At 38.2% G+C, this 23939-nt stretch overlaps 1 protein-coding gene across 1 annotated transcript in view; it reads right to left on the reverse strand.

Moving 5' to 3' along the window:
- LOC126251468 (unconventional myosin ID) overlaps nucleotides 1-23939 on the reverse strand; it is a 156002-nt gene that overhangs the window by 45752 nt on the left and 86311 nt on the right. The window contains exons 12-15 of the mRNA XM_049951907.1: nucleotides 23388-23550; nucleotides 23138-23304; nucleotides 3659-3824; nucleotides 3409-3564 (exon numbers count right to left, since the gene is read on the reverse strand). Of these exons, the coding sequence (XP_049807864.1) occupies nucleotides 3409-3564; nucleotides 3659-3824; nucleotides 23138-23304; nucleotides 23388-23550 (652 nt within the window). The remainder of the gene's footprint in view (nucleotides 1-3408; nucleotides 3565-3658; nucleotides 3825-23137; nucleotides 23305-23387; nucleotides 23551-23939) is intronic.

The raw sequence follows: 23939 nt of genomic DNA on the forward strand, positions 1-23939 counted from the left end.
GGGCACACAAAAATTCAACTGTACCAGAGATTGTAAAGTAGTGACAGATAACAAAGGTCAGCCAAACGTTTTGCTATTAGTTTATATCGGCCATGTTGTTGGATTTGAGCAACTGTGAACTTGTTAAATTTGGCTATAAAGATTATAGTGAACCCACTTGTCAAGAGTAGCTAATGTGACTACTCCAGCCAAATATGTCACTTATGGACATGGTATGAGGTAATTTGAGGTTACTGTTAATTACAGTATAAGCCCACTTTTATGTTCTTGGAATTAACGTTTTCCCACCGTTTACAAATTTTTTTATCATTTCTGTCAAATTTCCTATGCCCACAATGTTAGTTTGCACCCAATTTTGCATTAACATATTTATAATTTACGCATTATGAAAAAATATTCGTCGAGAAACAAAATGATGCTGGCATGTTGGCCGTCCAGCAGTGTTTAAAAATATTACACCGCTAAGTTTCTTGATACCATGGCACTCTACTCAGAGGACTTGAACCAGTAAACGTGTAAAAGTTGGAACAATTCATGCCATATCTCCCCCCCCCCTCCCCCCACTGCCAAACACTACTTGGCGTGATGGCTGATGGAAGTAACTAGGTTCGTTCGAATAAAGATATCATGACCATTCACAATCATTTCCAAACTCTCTATCATGCAAATGCAATTTCATGATTGTTGTGATCATCATGACATTTTTGCCGAACCATATTTAGTGTGTTTTCGCGTGTGGCATCTTGTAGCGCTAGTTGACACCGTCATTCACTTTGCTTTGCTCAAATGTTTTTAGTTTAAACAAATGCCGGTTATGATTTTTTTCATGTTGAACAAAAAGTGTTTTGAGAATTTATTCTCGTTGTCGAGTGAAGTATTTTCGTATTATTTTTTGTGATGTTACACAAACAGTATGAGTGACAGTTTGCATGTGTGTGGTTTTCTACATAACTGAGGAGGCAAAGTACCTGATAACCTCAAAAACACAACTACAGCGCATGAGAGGCAGAATAACACAATTTCATTATAATGAATTACAGCTGCAGGCTTCAGAAAAACATCGATTATGACCTTTGAAATTAAAAATTTTCAAAACACGTCATTAAGCAAGAAAAAATATGTAACTAGTGCAGTATTTCATTATTTAAATAATGAATGACACCTGCAGGCTTTCCAAAAACATCAATTATGATATTTGAAATTAAGTCAAATGTTTCTACTTCCCAGGCAGTTATCAATTCCAGTTACATCAATGGTTTTTATTAGATAATAAACTTTTATTAGGTAATAAAAAAAGTCCCTGACAAGTCTTTTGATGCCTGTTATGTAAATATATCATACGTAAAGTGCGAAAATGCATGAGCGAATCCTATACGTAACATCTACAATTTAAAATGTTATTTTGCACATTTTACACCTTTTTTTTAAAGTCAATTGAAAAGTGTAAAAGCGGGGTTTCACTGTATTACAACGTTGTTATCTTCAAATGCAACTACAAATTAAAACTCGAGTAACAATTTAAAGGGCTACACCAATCAGTTTAAGTAGAAGGAAGAAGTTAGCGTTTCACATTTTGTCAATAACCAGAGTATTTTAGACAGAGAACATGCTAGGAGTGGCCCAGGATGGGGGAGGAAATCGGCCATATCCTTTTCATTTAAAGGGAATACATATTGGAAGAATATCATACTTTTATCATTAAACAATGAAATCAAATTATCATTTAACTGCAGTCATTAACAGGTTGTTTCCTAGCAGATGACATTTGTGACACAGTAAGGTGTTCAATTTAGGAAACTGGAGCAGGAATATGCATTGTGGATGTTGTCATAATAAAATGTGCACCCCTTACAACTACCATCGTTATATTATCCCCAAAACAAACACAGCAAATGTAAGCATTAATGACTGTATGAAAGAGAAGATCAGTACATACCAGTGGTTTTCAAGCTGTGGGCCGTAGCTCCTATGGGCATCACAACCTTACAGTAGGGGCGTCGCTGTGGTTTCATAAGAATAATTTGGTGCAGTATGCTCTCTGATTAAAGGAACAACATGTGCACTAGTAGTGATATCTAGCAGGCCAGCACGTGTGTTTCTATGTCAGCATGATAGATGGCAGTCGAATTGTACTACATGACTCATTTATATTTATTCAGTAACAATCAGTTGGAAGGTTAGTTTAAGTGAATGCAGATCATTTATAATTGTTGTTTGTCTTCTTTAATATGTCTTTCTTTGTTAGCAAGGACAAATGTTTAAATTTAAGTACAAAACATAATACTTCAGATTATCATGCAGCTCTAAAGACTTTGAATAGATGACAATGCAGAAAGTATGATGACAGTTACTTGAATTTCAATTTTATGTGTACTAGTGTTGGAAATGAACTACCACACTGTGTCACGTGTCCTAGCTACTGAAAGCAAGCTTCGTAGTAAAATGAAACAACATCTGGAGTCAAATCGCAGTATTTTGGTAAACAAACCACAACAATACTTTTCCCATGGGTTAAAAAATACAGGAAAAACTATCTTTCATTTAGCATGCTTCGTTCCTACAAATGCTCATCTTTCATCTTACAAGTTACCTGCCACGCAGCAAAGAGCAAGAAACCTCACAAACTACTAACGTGGAAGAAGAAGTTGGATGATAAAGATATTGATTTCCGCTCTTCTCCACAAGTGTTAGAAGATAATGACTTTCAGATTATTAAAGAACTGAAGTCTGTGTTTGTCAATCATTTGACTGAACTCAGTGATTACGTTTTGAAGTACTTTCAAGAAGAAGTTGATAAGCACAACTGGATCACAGATCCTTTCCATTCAGAACCTCCATGATCATTTACCACTGAAGAACAAGAGAAATTCATTAATATTTCTCCAGACTCGCCACATAAATCAAGGTTAATGTCCTCATCGCTGCTGGAGTTTTGGAATGTGGTGAAACAGAGTATCCGCAAGTAGATAACAACACCCTACAAGTTTTAACACCTTTTGCAACGTCCTACTAAAGTAGATTTTTCAGCTTGGGCATTGATCAACATTAAGTATATATCATGAATGGGGCAAAGAGATGTGAATTGCCATTTCCAGTCCTGTGCCAAGATCTGAAGAATTGATGATGAAGCAGCAAGCGTATTCTCACCCTAGATTTCATTGCAAGAATAAAATATAACAATATTAATAGTTGATTAAAATGCGTTATGTCAACAATTAATAAAGAAACAACTACTCTTATTCAGTTTTCTAAAAAACTTCAGTTTACGTATCAGTGTTGGATGTTGTGTGCTAATTGAGCCACCAGTGTTTATGTCTCAGGTCAAGGGAGTGGTGGACCCAAAAGGTTTGGAAACCACTGGTATATAAAATTGTAAATGTTTACTAACTTTAAAGAATCTTTACTCACCTTCTGGAACCTGTCTGATGAACGAAGGCTATTAACACTTGTCATGAAAAGATTGGCATTCTGGTTTTCACTACTCTGGGCAAGATAATTGCCTTCCCACTTGCGTGTTTGCCCCCAGTGTGCACGTTTCCCTCGCAGTGCTGATGCAGCTATAATCTAAAAGCAGTATATATGGACTATGAGAAATGTACCCATGTCATTAAGTAGTAACTCAATAAATTTTTGCTGGTACTCTGTAGTAATTATATACCTTGAGCTTCAGCTGTGGCCATTCATCTCTTGGAATTGGCCTTAGGATCATCCATGCTCTCCAACGACTGTAAATATTTTTCAGAAGGGGCACTAGAGGGCGTACAGCCACTGGTGGTGATGGCCATATAATAGTTTTTCCATAATCCCGTAGTGATTTCACATGCCTGTAACAAAACATTATATCCATATAAGTGTACAAAATGATAATTCAAAAACCCAAGACAACAACAAAATGGTGTCTTCATTAATGTTTTATATAAAATTAATAACAGAAAAAATATTATGAAAAGGAAAGTTGCCACTCATCATATATCAGAGATGCTGAATCCCAAACAGGCACAACACAAAGACTGTCTCAAATAAACAGATCTTCCACACAACTTGTGTCTAACATTATAACTCCTTATAGAGAAGTGGGAGATAGCAGGTAACATTACAAACTATATTTTATCACAGATGCTCTTGACGATTTGAAATAACTGATAAAGTATTAACAGTTTCCTCTCATTTTAATATTAGATAATGTATGCTGCATTCACTCTTAATCCAGGACAATATGATAAATACAATGAGCTACATCAGCCAAGTACTATGATAACTTAATAGATGAAGACACACTGAACATATGCTATTATGGTTTGCACATCTATTTCTTCGGCAATGCATTCATATGGCTGTGTACGGATTATACAGTATGGTGGTGTTTTGTCACTCAACACAACAAGAATATATCAATAGTGTGTTTCCACTTATCAGTCATCAGCTGATAAATCTCATCACATAATCACATTGTCTGGGACCTAAACGTGCTTCTTTTTCAGTTTATCCAAATATCTGAAGGAACTAAATTAATAGTAGCAGGTATAATGTTACTACATGTGCACTCAAGCTACAAGAAACATACTCAAATAAAGAGAAAATTTTTTGGCTTGTCAATAAAAGACTGTTTAAGGTACAGAAAAAATCACTTATTTTTTGACAGTGTGTCATTTCAGATCTATGAAGACTGTCCTACATTTTTCAGTACACAGATTTTATCATCATGAGAGGTTCTGGAATATCTGTAAAATATCAATAGCCAACCAAAAACTTCTTTAGATATGGAAATAGGACAATGTCAGAGGGAGGCCACATTCAGTGAATACACTGATCATCTGTCTGCCTGACTTTATTGGAAAAGAGTGAACCCAAATGCTTTTGCATCTTAGAGAAGAACACGATTGCTGTCTTCTCTCTAATACACTATCCAATCTGGACTTTCCATTGTTTGACACTATCTCTTTCGTAAATCACTGTCCTCTTCAATTACCTCCAGAATAACACAACACACAGTCTTCCCACGTTCTTTTTGTTTCAATATAAGACTTTTTGAATCATCTTTTCACAAATTCAAATCATAATTTAACTTTTCCTGCAAAGAGTGAAAGTTCAATTTAGTTGATAATATGTATTTTAATCCTTGATTACTGATTCAGGAAATGTTAATTTTTTTTTCATTCCACATTATAATATATGATAAATTTCTGCAATTTGTGATCAAAGAAAATAAACTTTTCAATATTCATTTGCCACTAATGCTTATGAAAGACACTTACTGGTCAACATAGGGGACATAAAGGAGAGCTTGGTCTTTCTCTGTTGTTTCTATATTGTTAGTTTACTTCTTATTATTAGTAAGTGGTTGGTCTTCCTAATTGTTATTTATCCTTAACATTTTCATGGTCTTCTGAAAATGGTTGTAAAACTTGACCTTGTAATGAAAGGTAAAACCAATAAACATACACCAGCCCCCATTTTTTTTAAGTTTGACATATACTTAAGCACATGATGTTGGTCTATTTTCTCTTGTTTATTTCCATAACAAACGAACTATATGAGCACACTCCTTACGAATGCACCCCAATAACAAAGTGACAGTAAGGAGGTGTAGCTCACCCTGGCCATGAGACAGATTTTTATGAAAGAGGGAAGCATGCTGGGAGGATGCCAACATTATCAAACACACACACACACACACACACAAATACTTTTGCAGTAGTAGTTGTTTCATAAAGGTGTACTCTGTGTCAGTATACTGAAAGATAGGTTTATAATAAACTAATTCAATACTGCCATGAGTTGTGGGTCACCATTTCAAACCCAACCACTACATAGTTATTCATTACTTAGTATTCATCATTTCTAGAAGATTCTTGAAATATCGTATGTCTGTAAGTGTGTACATTCTGGAATATTTGATGTTTGTTTCAGTACCATCACCTTGGAATATTCAATGTTTGTATAAATAGTCGCACTCTCCATCCAGGAGTTCAGTTCGGTTCTGTTCTGTTCTGACTGTATGTCGGTTTGTAATAAATCTGCTTTTAATGCTAAGTGTTGATTTCATTGATGACCCTGCTTTCAAATTTAGACTTCAGTGTTGTTACATCGTGACATCCTCAGGTATTTCATATCACCTACATCATTGTGTCACATATTATGCAATGAAAATGCCATCCCCTACAGCGACAGGGACAGGAACTGGAATACAAGCATTACTTTTTTCCCGTGGTCCACATATTCAGGAGACTGACAGCTTCAAAAAGCCAGCAGTAAGTCAGCTGCACATCAGGCACCCATCAGTGATCTCCAGAGATGCTGGTCAGAACCCAATAAAATGACTGAAAGGACTTGATCAATTGCTAAATACAACAGGGCATATGACATGATGTGTTTGGTGAATGTGTACTTTTTACTTGGATGGCAAAGCCAAGCAAAGATTTGAGAAAACAGAAAAGAAGCTCAAAAGCTGGGATAAATTCCAGGCCAAATTGAAGAAAATGTTTGGCAACAAAAGCAGCAAGTCTGCTTGGTGGAAGCAAAATTACAGAATAGAGTCCAATGTAATTGGGAAACACAGTCCTACTCGTGGAATGTTTGGGCTCTATGCCACTTTGTGAATCCAAATATGGCATAAGCTGACAAAATCTTGCATTCAATGAAAGGAGTTGTTGGAGGCATGTATCAAGCTCTTTTGGTAAAGGATGTCACAATAACTGAGGGATTCATCAAGTAGTGCCAGCACATTGAAAAAATTCAGCATAAAAGAATTGGACAAAAGAAGTATGACTGACTCTCAAATGCGGTCCCTATGACAGTTGTGGAAGATCACCGTGTCCTCGGCACTCTCATATGCCAGCTTGTGAAAGACGAGAGACAGCATTTTATGGCAACCAGAGCTGTCAGACCCTGTAAGCGAGAGACAGCAGTGAGGAGGTAACAGAGGATGTCAAAGAAGAAGTGTACTGCTCTATAGCGTCAACAATGTATGAAAAATATTGATCACTACTTGCCGTAAGGATAGCATGTTAAGTTACAGAAGGCACAACTAAAAGGCACTTACACATTAGGTTTCTGCTACAGCCTTTGTCAGAAAAGGAAAAACACACACACACACACACACACACACACACACACACACACACACACACACACACACGAAGGGCTGGTGCTTTGGCAGGGGGCAGCACACAAAAAAGGGTGGGAGATGAGGATAGGGAGGAAGTGATAGGACAGAGCAGGTGAAAACTTGAGTGGAGGGTGTGAGGACAGTATGTTATCATAGGTTGAGACCAGGATAATTGCTGGAATAGGAATTATGTTGTAAGGATAACTCCCATCTGTGCAATTCAGAAAAGCTGGTGGTGGAAGGGAGGAGACAGGTGGCTCAGGTTGTGAAGCAGCATTGAAATCGAGCATGTTATGTTCAGCTGCATGGCCACACCTGTGGATCCTTGCTTTCTGGTTGTGTTGTTACATTCATCTATCGAGGATCAGCATCTGCGGCAGTCACACCTCCATAGACAGTTTTCCTGAAGTTGGCATCCAGGCGAGCGGTCATATCTAGGTATGGTGCTGGAGAATGGCTGCAATGTGTTGGCAAGCAACTTCATCCAGGGTACGGTGATGGCCTTTGTCTCACAGATTGACTACAATCATTTGCAGTTGGTGATGACTGTCAAAGGTAGCCTCTCCCATTGTCAAGCAGGTCTTCAGTTTCCTTGAAGCTCCCATTCTCAATCTGCCTCTGAATTGCAGTACAGTTTCATATGGATGGCATGGACGACTTCTCTGTGTCTTATCTTCTTGCTGAAGGACTGTAATTGTCAACTTAATACGTGACTTCCAACAAACTGCCACAGGACCATTGACAAGATCTACATCCATAATTCTGTAGTTGATTCCAATGAGAACTTGTGAAATAGTGGGTCACTGATTCTCCAGAAATAGAATAATATCACAAGATGTGGTGCATGCAGTGTGGTGTAGTGGATAGCGTGGCTGTTAGGCATGCCATGGATCACCAGCTTTGACCACCAGGCATTATTTGTTATTTAGTATTTGCCATTTCTGGAAGGTTCTTGAAATATGTTGTACGTGTAATATTTGCATATTCTGGAATATTCAATGTTTGTATTAATACCAGCATTCTGATATATTCAATGTTTGTATAAATAGCTGCGCTCTCTGTCCAGAGTTCAATTCTGTTCTGGCTATACATGAAGTGCTTTCAATGCTACATGTCATTGATGACCCTGCTTTTGGATTTGGACTTTAGTGTGGTTACAACATGACAATATTCTATTAAAATACATGTAATGCATATGAAATACTTCAGGGAAATAAAAAAGGCAAGGAAAATAAACCTTGAAACTGCTCACAGGTTAAAACTGTATATTAGGCTGGAGAACACAAACAGAGCATTATTTAGTAACGTACTAACAATCTGCCCTGACTTCGCACACATAGTGATTGAGTATCTATGGCCGGACAACTTGCCTTGTGTAAGGGTAATAGATTATATACACAAATCTTCCTCATGAATTAGTCTGCCTAATACAGAAAACTGTATCAAAATCCCTACAGTAATTCTTGAGATTAGCCTTCACATACAAACAGAAAAATGTGGTGGGTGAATTTAATTTAGTAATATGTGTAGATGCAGAAGTACTTTTGTGAAGTTTGCAAAGTAGGAGAGAGGGCCTGGCAAAATTAAAGTACTAGGACAGATCATGAGTTGTGTTTCCAGGGCTCAGTCAGTAAGAGGTTTTCCCATGAAAGGAAAGGTTCTGGGATTGCATCGCAACCCAGCACATGTTTTTAATTTGCCACATAGTTTCCAAACAGTGTACACTTTACCGCAGAGTGCAAGTACAGTCCTGAAAAGAATACTACAAGCATCAAACAGTGTCAGTTTGCCAGCCCCTTTTTTTATTTTTTATTTATTTAATTTTTTGGCCATATTGGACCACTTGAGTCAGTCCACATTCAATTTTTCTTTGAAGACTGTACTATTCAGTTCTTGCAATCCACCCAATACTGTTTCATTCTTTCCAATAATAATTTTCTCAATCTATACGATATCTCTACAGCCCTTCTATGTGTCATTTCCCATGAAGATTTGTATTACTTAAGAAGAGTATTAATTTTAACTTCGTTCTCTGCATCTGTTATCTGGAGTCCAGCTGCTTGAAGATCTTGCAAAGTTTACCAGATTCATCATCTTCCAGTATTTTCTCTAAGACTTCTCATCTCAAGTTACCATAAAATCCTATTTCCTTGTATTTGCAAGATGTGAAAGAAGTATGACACTCTTTTCTTCTTCATTATGCTGGTGATAGGGTCTATCCCTCAATAGACAGTTTCATTGTGGAAGATTCTCCAGACTCCTGCGACCAGGTATTTTTTATTTACACAAGGTCTGATGATTCTTGTTTTGCCTTTAAGGAGCCAATCAGTTCCTCTTTCATTTTTAATTTGGAGCAGAGTTTTGCAAGTAAAAGTGGTTTCCAAGAGATTTATTACTTTATAGAACTGGATCACAGTGTCTACTGACAAGCATTTCTTATTACAGATTGACGAGGTTAGAAATGGTGTTTTTTTTCATGTTGTTAGTTCTATTTAAATATATTTCTTTATTGCTTAATTTGTGCTTGATGATTTCTCCAAGATACTTAAACAGCAGACTATTTTAGCCTTTTGACTGTTTATGGAGACTTTACTAATACGCAAGAGTTTCATGGGCATGACCTCAATTTCCTCAAAGGAAACTTGTAATCCTATTTTTAAGGCGATTGTTAGGAAACTGGTGATTTGGGCATGAATTTTTTCCATTTCAAGAGCTAACAGGGCTAAATAATCTAAAAGCCACAGGCAGTTTGTTCTTGTCGAGGGTTTTATTCCAGTTACGATTTTGGGTGGGTTTTCTTTTTGTCAAACTTCAGAAGGCAACATTAGAAAGAGGTGGGGATAATCTAACAATTTGTTTAAGACCAGTTTTCATCATGAAAGCTTTTGAAATTTCTTCCCAGAACATTACCTTGGAATCTGTGTTGGTTAAAGTTAGTTCAATTATTTTTATTAATTTGGGATGAAGACCATATGATCTGACAATTTTTAGAAGTGTAAAACTGCGTACACTATCCTTCTCTGAAATCTGTAACTAAAATAGAGATGTTTATTTCTGGACTCACAATATTCCATTATTAGTTTCAAGTTGATAATCTGGTCTGAGCAGTTTTTGTATGTACAAAAACATCCCTGGTCTTCTCCAAGTTGTGGTTTCAGAATGTTTTGTATGTGCAGCGAAGAATGGTTATTCGTCTGTAATTATCTGAGTTAGCTCCTTTTTAAAATAATGGATGGATTAGTCTTGTGCTCTGAAATTTTCTCTGTGGTCCACATTTAGACTAGATGATGGTGATGATTTATGATTGCATCTTTTACTGTATTTTTTTCAGGTTACTGCACATATTATGTCTTTGCCACATCCCTTGCAATTTTTTAGTTCTTGAATTGCAAGTTTACCTTGTTGATGGTTGGAGGATCTATTAGACAAGGGCAATTAAAATGAATGTATCCATATTTATTTGAAACACTCCCAGTTAGCCAATGCAATTTAAAAATTAGTTGCATGTTTCAATGATCTCTGTACTTTAGTGGTTACTGTATGTTAACTTTCCCGATTTCTCTCTCAAACTTAATGTTGGGCATTCATAAATTTTAAGACAGCTGCCAAAAGTTTTGCAATAATCTCATAATATCTTTTCTTTGAAATTTTATTCCAAGATTTCTAGGGTGTTTTCAAGATGTTTAATATTTTGTCTGGGGATTTTTATGGCTTGAATTCATTTGTTTTCTTAGTTCTAAATTTGATTCTTCTGACATTTAGACTTGGTGGTTTATCCAAGCTTGGTTTCTTCTCTCTATGCCTGGCTGCATTCTTCATTCCACCAATTAAGTTTCTTCTTGGGATTTACTGGAAGTAATTCTTCTACTTATTAATTTGATATGGTTGAATCTTCTCTTATTTTTCTTTGCAGTTTCTTCTGTACCACAGGAGTTTTCTCAGTCCTGTGTGTCTACAATCAAGTCACCATGTGGTGTGATGGGTAGTACATGGTGCACTTGCACTGTTTTGTTTTATCTTTTTACTACTCAATTTGTAGACAGCACGTGGGGAGGAGGACTGAAAATATGCCCCTGTACAAAAACAAATTTCTCAAAGATCATCTTGTGAGATGTGTGTGGAAGGCAGTAATGTTTTTTCCCCCCTTATCTTGGAACTGACACACTAGCCAAAACCAGAATCCTATGCAAATTAGCTATAATTCAAGAACTTCCAAGATTTACTATTAAAAGCAAATGAATAGAAAATGTAAATGTCCCTAATCGCATCCCAATTATTCCAACAGATGGCATTCAAATTTAAATATTTTTTTTAATTTTTTTTTATATGACTCACATTTGCAATGACCATCAACAAGACACAAAATACAATTGCTACACGTGTGTGGACTACATTTGTAAAATCCATGCTTCTCATGTGGACAACTGTATGTGGCTTGCTCACGCTTTGAGAAACCGTCTGACTTATCCGTGAATGCACCACATGAAAAAACCAAAAGTATTGTGTATCCAAAAGCACTTAAATACACAGATTATAAACCAAACACTTTCTTTCTTTCTGTGGTGTTGCAATGCCTGGTGGGTACAGTTAGTATTTTTATACGTTTACTATTTCACTTATTATTACAGGAAAAATATCAGCTTAAACTTCTACCTTCTTTTTGAAATATGAATAAATCCATCACAAATCAGTTACATATGAAATTGTAGACATAATTCTAAAGGCACTGTTTTCCCAACATCTTAATTTTCTTGAATAATGTATAACTTCTCATCATTTTTAAAAAAGGGGCAATCTTATGAATTAAAGTCACTTATCAAATGCTACTGAACACGTCATTTACAAGCAATTTGCTTTCCTGGCAAAGATATAAAAAAAGTAACTGTGAAGAAATGGGAGTGTAAAAGAAGAAGTACTGTAACAGACCAACCAAAAAAGGAAATGCAAAACAGTTGGGGAATAGAAAGGAATACAATAGTTTAATCAATTAGAAATGAAATCAATACCGATGGAAGGGAGTTAAAGGAAGATGATTTTTTTAAAAAATGCAAAGGAAAAGTAAAAAAGTTGAAAGAACAGATTCAGTAAATGCAGCAAAGTAAAATAGATTTCAAAGAAAATAAAGCAAAGGAATCAACACCACGAGTGTGAACACGATTCCACTGGTAAATGTAGAAGAGAAAACAGATTGATGGAAATAATAAATTGAGGACCTTTGTGAGGTGGAGGAACTATCAGCTAATGTAATAGAACAAGGAATAATTGTTGATATGGAAGGGAGGGAGAGGGGTGGGGGGAGGTACGGAATATTCTGAAGTGAGATTAAAATTCAGGGTAAAAGATATCAATCATTAGATTTGCTGGTGACAGGCACTGTTAGTCTCTGTGAAAGAGCAAAGGAATTATAGGGCCTGTTGAAAACAGGGAGGAAGATTAAGAAGGAACCATCCCAGCATTTGCTTGGAGTGATTTAGGGAAATTATGATAAACTTGAATCTGGATGGCTGAACAGTGATTTGAACCATCATACTCCCAAATAAAAGTCCAGTTTAGGGTCCCTTGAATGGAATGAACATTTCACTGAGCAACTGAACACTGAATATGGTTTTAGAGTAAACCTAAAAAAGATCAAGGTATTTAGGAGCGCAGAAATGAGATTAGTGTCAAACTTAAAATTAAAATTGAGAAACATATGAAACAGATGAAGTGACCTTGGAAGCCAACTAAAACATAATAGGTGAAGCAAGAAGGAAAAAAGGAACACACCAGCACAGATAAAAATGGCATTCCTTGCCAAAAAAAGTATATTAGTATTAAATATAGACCTTAATCTGAGAAAAAAAAATCTGGGAATGTACGTCTCTAACACATCATGTTATGCATGAAAATGAATCTTAGACTGTGGGAAAAACAGAAAAGAAGAGAACTTTAGAGTTTGCAACTTGATGTTAGAAAATCATGTTGAAAATTAAGTGGACTTATAAAAAATGAGCAGGTTCTCCACCAAACTGGTGAGCAAATGAATATATGGGAAACACTAAGAAGAAGGGACACAATGATGATATGGCCCATGTTAAAACATCTTGGAATGAATTCCATTGTGCTACAGGGTGTCATAGAGGGCATTAACTGCAGGGGGGAGACAGAGACTGCAATACAATAGAACAAATAAGTCAGGAGAAGTGCTACTTGGAATGAAGAGATTGGCACAAGAAAATTGTGGCAGTCCACATTAAACCAAACAAAAGATTAAAAGAGAGAGAGAGAGAGAGAGAGAGAGAGAAAACCTTTACATACTATGAATAATGTTGACATTTACATTGCCCTCATAAAGATATGGAAGAAAATCTGTTTCAATCGCTTCAAAGCTTTTTACTGGCTTGGATAATAGGTCACCAGCAGCTTCTCTGTCAACATTTGTTTTACATAAATAAATAATGAAATGTAATGTGTCTGAATCTACTACTACAACGTATATGCTCCTAGATTTAACACTGGCTGGCAAAGGGATTATCTAATGCTGTGTTGGCAGGCAAAGCCACCATCTCATGCTGTGTTGACAATTTGTGTACATAAAGATTATCTTTCATTCCACACAGAAAAAGATCTTTTGTGATAAAATTACCCTTGTCATTACGTTAATTTTTGATTTACAATGTCTCTATGTAAATCTGTCCTGTTCATCATCATTGCTCCAACTGCTTATATACTTCTCTCCCACAATTCCCACAGGACAGTAGTATTTTATAGAATTTTTACACATAAAGCGTGTACCCCTTTCTAGAGCACTAGGAACATAATGTTCGCATTAGGGTCTAAACAGAGCTGAAACATTTCATTTTCCTCCAGTACAAATTTCAGCATTATACTTGTAGTCTGTTTGACAAACACAGCTTGATCCCATTCTTTTCCAGTTTGTTTTTCATATATACAGAGAATCCAATTGTCCTTTGAAAAAAGCAGATTGTTTCATGTGTGGAATTGCAATTCATTCATTAGGTTCTTTGTAATCTGTTCAAGTTTTTCTACTTGCAGCACAGTAGTCACTCTTCAAGATCATGGAAATAATCACAGTCTTCTGAAAATTTGTTGTTTCTGTCCACAAGATCATCTAGTTCCAAATCATTACTGATGGGTTCAATTATTACGTTCAGCAAGTGATGTCTAATAGCTCTGTTAACTGAATTACACATTTACATATTTTTACACATGAATGAACAGAGGAAGGACTGGTACAGTAACACAGAATGGCAAAATGAAAAAAAAACCTTCAACAATACGAGGTGTGTGAGAAGAGTAATGAGACTGACAACATTGTGACCGATCTGGCAACACTGTGTTGTTCTACTTGAGTAGACCAGTGTGTTGATACCTTCCAGATGCTCAGTCCAAGAATTTGCTCCGTACAGCCATCACATTATTTTTGAGACTACCATCACTGAAGTTTTGTTTTTGTTGTGTGTTACAAAAACAGAACAGTGGCATTTATACAGCAATGTTATGCCTCAAGTTTTGTATTAAACTTGGGGAATCTGCAAGTGTGGCCTTCAAAAAGTTGAAACAGGCCTATGAAGAACACTCCTTATCAAGAATACAAGTTTTTCGCGGCACAAATCATTTATGGAAGGCCAAGAACAGTTTGAAGACAAACCTCACTCAGGGAGACCTTCAACTTCAAAAACCAAAAAAAATGTTCAATGTGTGTGTGTGTGTGTGTGTGTGTGTGTGTGTGTGCGCGCGCGTGCACTCTTATGAGATCAGATCAGCATTTAATAATAAGGATGATGGGAGGTTACACTTAAACACTTTCACTATACATCAAATTTTGATCAAAGTTTTCCTCAAGCATAAGGTTTGTGCCAAAATGATGCTGAAAAACCTCACAACTGAGCAGAACGACAATCGAAGAAATGCTTGTGTTGATCATATTGAGAGGATTATCCATGACCATGAATGGTTCAGTCATGTGACCATAGGTGATAAATTCTGAACTTTTGAGTACATTCCTGACACAAAGAGGGAAAGCGAGGAATGGCACACTGAGACAACTCCTCAACCAGAGGAAAATGGAATGAGAAAATCGAAGATAAAAAAATACTGATTCACTTTTTTGATAGTAGGGGTATTGTGAAAAGATAATTTGTTCCTCCAAAACAAAATGTCGACCAAGCATTTTACAAAGATGTCCTGGAAAGGCTCACGAAAATGGTGAATTGAGTGAGACTGGACTTTGCAGACATGTGGATGCTGCATCATGAAAATGCCCTATGTCACATGGCCTCTTCCATCATGGAATTTTTTACCTTAAAAGACATTCCTGTTGTTCCACAGCCCCTCCCTCCCCCAATACACCTGGTCTGAGTCCTTGCGACTTTTTTCTTTTTCCAAAATTGAAAAATGTCTTAAATCTCATCATTTTCGGACTCTGGCGAATGTTCAAAAGAATGTTAAAGACCCTACCAGTTGAAGTCTCTCAGCGCTGCTACCAAGACTGAGAACAATGACTCAGCTGGTGTATAGCTGCCGAAGGGAACTACTTTGAAGGGGCAATATTGTTGTTTGAAAAAATAAATAAATAAAAACTTTGGTAGATAACAGATCAGTCCCATTCCTTTTCTCACACCTCATAATCCCAAATAAAAAGTAATTTGTTATGCCCTCAAACCATGAGCAGCGTATTTATGATACACAAAATAATGACTCCTGGAACTTGTTAATGTAAAACACAAATTTAGTGGTGCCTAAATAAGTTGGAAGTGAAGAACTTATTTTAGCACTGTGACCTGATTCAGACACTGAATCAGATGAATGCACCATCATTGTCCGTCCAAAGTTGTAATGTTGCCTGGCCACAACGTGGGCGGCATGAGTACAGTGTCTATTGGCAAGACCATCTGGCAGCATTAGCAATGACGGGAGTGCACATGTTTTCCTCAGCCAGTTGTGTTAATGTGTCTAAGGCTTTCCGGTTACCAATGTTACTATTTGCACACAGTGACATGGCTTGTTCTAGGTTATTTAACTCTGTCTGTTTGCTGTTTAGGTATTGTTCGTTTGCTGTTGACAATTCTTTTGGCCTCATGTGTGAATCCCTTTCTGTTTGTCCTTTTAGATTTGTATATTGTTAGCTGCCGTCGACTAGGTCTTTTTGCCCACTTACCATTTTTGAGAGGATACATCTAACGATACTCCGTCACCCAATATGTGCATTACAAAATTGGTGACGAGGCTGACTCTTGCATGCGAATAAGTTTATGTTGATGGAGCAACAGTTTTTGGAGCTTTGGTAGCATCAAAAACCACTGCATCAAAAACAGTAGAAACAGATGTGGCTGCAAGAGTTGATTAAGCAGAATGCACTGCTGATTCAAAACATGTGGATGCAGCCTGTGAGTTGAGGACCTGTGGGGCGTAATGGTGAGTCTTATAGATGTAGCTGTCAGATTAGCACCAGACAAGAAGGTACACTTTAGAGGTTTGGAATCATCCTACCTCCAGTTAAGTACAATTGCAAATATTGCCAAAGCGTTTGAGGTGCTGATACCAGCTCAAAAAGTGTTTTCCTACAGCTGGAAAATAGCTTAGCTCTCAACCCCTTATCAACAAATTAGTCCCTAGCTGAAATTCAGGGTGTGAATCCTGCACAAGGAAACTTTTCTTGCTCCCAAGTAGATTTCAACGAACTCAGAAAACAGATGCAACCTGGCCAGGCTTCCCAGCATAGACCCTGCTCCTTAGACATCAAGAAATGATCCCCCTCAGCATCAAATTCATCCTCACTGATGCTCATTTTCTGTCCAGACTGCTGTATGCGCCATGAACATCACCAACGTCCAAATTTTTTCAACATATGCTACACCCCTCACAAACAAAGCACTTGGAAGCAGTCTGCCAGGACAGGAAATAGCACTGCAGGCTGACGTACTATGTTCTCCACTACACCGTGGGCAGCAGAACTTGACCAAGTGCGGGTGTTCACTGTAACTTCAGTCTCAACAGAACCCAGCCAAATGCCTAATACTCCTGATGTAGTTGGCGATCAGTGGTATTACACATAATTTCAGGTGGACATTGGGGCAGTAGTTTATCTGATTAAACAGGACTCCTATCAGTCTCTGGGCTCCCCCACCTCAGCCACTGCAGCAGCAGGTGATTTCATATAGCCGGCAAAAGATACCTTTGTGAGGGCAAATTACTGTATGCGCAAAACAGAAGAAAGTGGAGCCTTGTTGGTCTTAAATTCATAGTCAGCTGTAAATATTTTTGGTTTAAATGTGTTCGCCACATTTGGTTTCCAAGTATCAGATGAGCTGAACCTGGGATCCAGTTAAGTACCGTTATAGGATTTAGAATTATTATTAGAGAATTATAGGCACTTATTCCAATCAATGCTGAGTAGGGCCAACAGTCTGAAATGAATATTTCTCTAGCAGTCCACCGTGCCTAAACTGTGTCGTGCACGGCCAGTTCCGTTTCCACTGCATGACAAAGTAAAGGGCACGTTTGAGAGGTTACAGGAATTGGGGGTAATTGCAATGATCTCAGCTAGTCAGCAGGTGCTTACCATGGTCGTTGTTTAGAAGCAAAAGGGTCATCATTAAGAAGTAAATGGGTCCCTCAGGCCACACTTATGCACAAAGTGAGATTAACATACATCCAGTCCCTTTAGCAAAGTTAGATTTGGGGGGGGGGGGGGGGGCAGTATTTTTTCGAGATTAATTTTAAGTTATGCATACTTGCAGTTACTTCCAGACACAGACACACAGAAAATCCTGGTAATAAATACACATTTTGGAATGTATCAATACAAGGGGTTGCTTTTCGAGCCACATCAGTGCCATAAATTTTCCAAAGATACATAGAGCAATAAACTAACTCACGGTATTCTGTAGTGCGTAAATTGTCTGGATGACATTTGGGTAATGTGTGTTACCAAGAAACAACACAAGCAAAACTTACTATCATTATTTCAGCTGCTACTGTAGAATGGGCTCTGTTGCAACCTGGGGAAATGAAAGTCCTTTGCAACAACCATGCAGTATTTGTGGCAAATATTAAGTGCAAAGGAATTATGCAACAAACCACATTGATGCAGCTGAAAAGCTGTCGAAAAACCTACAGGGATTGCAATCGTTTCTGGGGGAAGTGAACTACTACACAAAATTTATCCCAAAGGAAGCTCATCTCACACATTCACTGAGCCATTTCAGTAACAAAGGTGTTCTGTTTGTTAGTGTCCTAAGTATCACAACGCATACTTGCAGTTGAAAACACACCTGAGATCAGCTCCGTGTTAGCAATGTTCACACCAGGTTAAGTTCCTGAACCTTGCAATTGACTATATGGGATTGGGGCCATCCTCTTGCAAAAGAAAGCCTATGGTATACAGCAAGTGATAGCTTTTGTTTCTGAAACAGTTTTGCAGGCACAGCAAAATTATTCACAAATTGAGAAGGAGGCATTGGTGTATGGTGTTAAAAAATTCCATTTCCTGTATGGGAGTAAGTTTCAGTTACTTGCAGACTACAAACCCCTCATTTCTCTTTTTGTTCCATGTTCTCAACTTCCAGGCAGAACAACGCAGTGTTTGCAACACTGGGCTCTGATCTTGTGCAATTATCATTATGACATTAATTTTTTTACTCAATGCACAGAATTAAAATGTCTAGGTATTATCACGGCTCCCCAATGGCACCAACATTGAGTTTGACCGTATGGAAGCAGTGTGTTTTGTCCTAGACGAGACTGTGTGACACATCTTGCAAGATTTTCCAATCACCACTCACAAAATAGCATTGGCTACTAGCTGGCATCCCCTCTGTGTAGAGTCGGGTCAGCATTGCAATGTGGTTTCTATAGAGTCTCCAAAAGGACAAGAACTGATTTTTTTCTAAATTATTTTGCTATGAAAACAGGGTTAATGTTGTTCAGGGCGTACAGTGGAATTTTGCATAGTGAGCATAATTCGTTCCAAAATCTTACTCATAGTGCAAAACACTCATTAAGCCAAACAATTTATCCCGTATAAATTAATGTACAATACAATAATGTGTTCCATGCAGAAAAAATGCAATCTTATGCATGCCATTTATTAAAAAAACATACTTTATTATGTACTTTGTTATTCACAATACGTAACTAATTCTTTTTCACTAGGAAGCTGTCTATAGTAATTTGCTTCTGGTGACACTTCAACACTTGGCGAAAACACAACACAGAATTATTGTCAAATAAATTTGTAGCGCGCATAGCCACTGCTTTATTGGGGTGTTGATTGTATGATGCCACCAATTCCCATTCTTTCAGCATTTGTCTTATTGCACCAGAAGATTACTGCTTTACTGTTGCCGCATCCTACTACTCCTCCTCTGTAGAACTCCTCTCCACAACTTCCTGCTGTGAGACACACTGCAACTCCATAAGCTCTTCAGTGACCATTTCTTGTCTGTGATCTTCCACAAGCTCATCGATATCTTTGTTGTCCACTTCTAGTCCCAAGTTCTTGGCCAAAGACACAATCTCGTTGACTACCCGTTTCACAGGTACTGACTTAAATGCCTCAGAGTCACATTCAACAATGCACTCCACCCAAACCTTCTTCCGAGCAGAAGTGAGAGTTCTCTAGGTAACCCCTTCCCATGCCTTTTCAATCATCTTGACGCAGGCAACAATGTTAAAGTGATATTTCCAAAACTCTCTGAGAGTGAGATTGGTAGCTTCAGTCAACTCAAAGCAACTCTCAAAGAGTGCTTTAGTGTAGAGCTTCTTAAAGTTAGAAATAATCTGCTGGTCTATAGGCTGGAGTAACTGAATGGTGTTGGGAGGCAGAAACTGGATGTTGATGAATTGAAATTCTTCAAGGAGGTGGTCTTGTAGACAAGGAGAATGGGCAGGAGCGTTGTCCATACCAAGCAAGACATGGTGTGGTAGATTCATCTCAAGAAACTATTTTTTCACCAAAGGACCAAACACTTCATTGATCCAATCACAAAAAAAAAAAAAAAAATCATGTATCACCCAAGCCTTGTTGTTGGACCTCCACATCACATTTCATCCACTCTTCTGGACTTTACATTTCTTGAAGGCTCATGGAGTTTTTGAATGGTAAACAAGCAGAGGTTTAGTTTTCAAATTGCCACTTGCATTGGCTCAGAATAGCAGTATGAGATGGTCTTTCATTGGCTTGTGACAAGTCAAGGCATCCTTCCCTGCTGTTATAAAGGTACGCTTCAGCATCTTTTTCCAGAATAACCCATCTCGTCACAATTAAAAACCTGTTGCCGCAGATAACCCTCAGAATCTACGAACATCTTGAAGTTGCTGATGAAGTTCTCTGCTGCCTTTGTGTAGGAGACTGCTGCTTCACCGTGCCTGACAACACTGTGGATGCCGGTTCTTCTCATAAACTTCTTGAACCGTCCATGGTTTTCCTTAAACACTTCTTTGGCTGTTGAGGATCCTGGCATCTTCTTAACGAGGTCGCCAAAAATCGTTCTCACTTTCTCACAAATGATGTTCTCGTTGATAGTGTCACCCTGCAATTGATTTTCATTTATCCATGTAACGAGCAACCTTTTGATATTGTCCAGAATACAAAACCATTGTTTAGATACTCTTGTCATTCCCTTTGAAGTATATGTTTCCTTAATCTTATTCTTCTTCTTGAGGATAGTGCAAAAAGTTGATGTAGACTGATTGTATGTGTGCGCTAAATCAACAATGGTCACACCACGTTTACATCTTTCAATGATTTTACATTTCATTTCTAAGGTCATTTCCTTTCTCTTATGGTCATCTTCTTGCAACTTTATCTTCAGGGACATTTCTACAAAGTTTATTAAAATTTGCAAAAAAAAAAAAAAACAGTGTGAACACACGCTTAGAAAAATGTGCAACCAAAAGCTGTACTAAGATGGTAGCAGAAAGAGCACTAAATCCAGACGCTATATGTACTAAAGACATTGTTCATATCCCACTGCTGACAATGAAAGGTTTTCATATTGTTGAACGATTCCCCCACTGCATGTGAATGGTTATTCAAAGCATTACTCATTGAGTGAGTGACCCCCCCCCCCCCCCCTGCTCATTAAGCGAACTGCATGTCATGGGAGGTGCTCACTGAGCGAAGTTCCACAGTAGTGTTGTTGTCTACAGAGGATGCTGAATGTATACCGTCTTTCTATCTCCACTTTGTGGTTGCATCCTTCAGTTCTTACATAAATACCACTAGGAAATGTCGAGAATGATAGCTTTGGCCCAGTGTTATATTTATTGGCCAGGGATAGATGGCATAATTAAGCATGATGTGCATGTGTGTCAGGCTCGCACTCGCAACAAAGTCACTCTAGCAAAAAGTTTTTCTCTGTGGCCCCAGCCTGAGGACTCTCGGAAACGGGGGCACATTAACTTTGCCAGGACTTTTCATGATGCAGTGTGGCTGTTGGTGGTGGAAGTGCTCTCTAATTTTCCTTTTGTGGTGCGAGTCTTTTCTATGACTGCACACGCCTAGTGACCAGAGTGCAAGCTACCATTTTTGTTGTACAGGAAGCTCGCTAAACCATAGTATCTGACAATGGATCTCCATTTGTTTTGGCAGAATTTGAAGATTTCTGCCATTGTAATGCAATACAGCACCAGCCACTTTCTACCTGGCACTGAACTCCTAAGTGAAGCAAATGATCAGAAACTTCAAGACATGAACAAGGAAAGAACAGCATTGATGTTCATTGTCAGGGTCTTAACAGTGTTTCCTGCCACACCCCAATCAATAGATGAAGCCCTCCTGAGATACTGCATAGACAGTATGCTCTTGGATCCGCTGCATTTTGACCCATGAACCTCGAACCCAAGTTTTCATTACCAGCAGGGTGCCACTCTGTGGGCTTGCGCATTCGGCCAGAAGCTGGGTTTGGCACTGAGTATCATTCTAAAGCACAAAAGGTGCCAAATTTTACCCACCATGGCCAAACCAGAGTATCTGATCCATCAACTGACTCAGTTGTGGCTGTGACATATGCAGGAGTCACCCCACTCATCGAATCAATGCAGGGGACATCCAACCCTACCTTCTTTGGCAACCACGCTTTCAAGTCGTCCCCACCACCTGCCAGTACTCCCAGGTTCACACTCTGGACATTGGCACAATGCCATTACAACATGCGCCCAAACCATCAATACTAGCAACAGCAGCAGCTGAAGATGGAACTGCAGGACTGGCACCCACAGAGGTTAAGTCACTTCCTTCACTAATGCAAACACGGACAGTTTCAATGCCTCAGCAGCAACCAAAGTCTCCAGTGGTCCAGGCAGAACACTAACAAGATGCTACAGGGATATAAATCCCACAAACTGAGATGACATTGGTCTGCCCGTGCAATGCCCACCATTGCCCCAGTGGGTGAAATTAAACTATGGTCATTTCTGATCCTACAGAACTATTAAAGGTGGAGGGATATAGTACTGTTGTTATATATGGACACTAGCAATGGCCATCCAGAGTCGTGTGGTTTCACAGCTGCACCACAGCCATCTTGGACATGGTGTCCCTTGGCAAGAACCTCTGGCACAGCAGGCAATGAGAAAAGTGCACTCGTATTCCTTGGCCACTTGTATTGATGTATCCACAGCTTTCTGGTCACTGCCATTGCTATTTGCACACAGTGGCATGTTTTATTTAGATCATTTATCTCACTTTGCTTTTCAGATTTTGTCCCTACGCTGCTGACAACTCGTAGCTTCAATTCATGGCTTCCTATCTGAACTACTCTCAATTTTTACTTTCAGAGTTGTGTACGGTAAGCCATCATCCACTCAATCTTTTCTGACACTTGCATTTTACACAGAATAAGCCTAGTGCACTCCTCCCACCTGTGTATTATGTTACAAAACATGTGACATATGTACATCCTTAGCATTAAAATTTAAAGTATAGTGAATTACACCTAGTACATCCATTAGCCCCAAAATGTTAGCAAAAGGCTTATTTCCCTTCCAAAATTTTCATATTTTGCAATCCAACAATATACATACATGAAGGCAGTCTGCAACTGGATCATGTAGCTCCTGATCTTGTACTTTCGGTAGTGCCTAAATATGCATAGTGCTGCTTTCATCTTCCTGTAACGAATCCTACATATTGTGCCACGCCACAGTTTCTGAAGCAGGATCACAATGCCCGGGATTAGCTGGTTTCTTGCCTGAAGAGAGAAGAGACACCTCATTATACAATGGATGTGATATAAAAACTTTACTACTTCAACAACATATCTTTTGACCATACCTGTTCCAAAGCAAAAAGTGTTCTGGGTGAACGAATAAATATTTTTGTGTGCCCATATTTGACATCATGTGAAAATCCCTTTTCATCAATGAGCATTCGTGTCCCCTCTTTGTCAGTGCCAGCTCTGAAGTTAGGCCATGTATAATGTGATATCATCTTATACCTGTTCAAAATTGATTACAAAAGTGAAGAATGTTATCTTTTAAACACTATATATTTTTTAAAATAATGATAAAGTGACACAGCTCACCAGGTGTACCAGTATGAAATGAGAGGTTTTTTTTGTGAAAATGAAATACTAATTTTGAATTGAAAAGTAAAAACATTTTATTCAAATTACTGACCATTGCTTTCTATACATTTTGACCACCTTTCTGGCAATTCGTGGCCACCACGCCAACACCCAATTTTCGACCTCTTCTTAGGAATCGAAGTGTTCCTCAGCCAATGCATGTCCCAATGATGAAAACAAATGGTAGTCGGAAGGGGCCAAGTCTGGTGAATACAGCGGGTGGGGCAGCAGCTCCCAGCCAAGTGTTTTGATCATATTCT

This window comes from Schistocerca nitens, chromosome 4 (assembly GCF_023898315.1).
Source record: "Schistocerca nitens isolate TAMUIC-IGC-003100 chromosome 4, iqSchNite1.1, whole genome shotgun sequence".
Lineage (NCBI taxonomy): Eukaryota > Metazoa > Arthropoda > Insecta > Orthoptera > Acrididae > Schistocerca > Schistocerca nitens.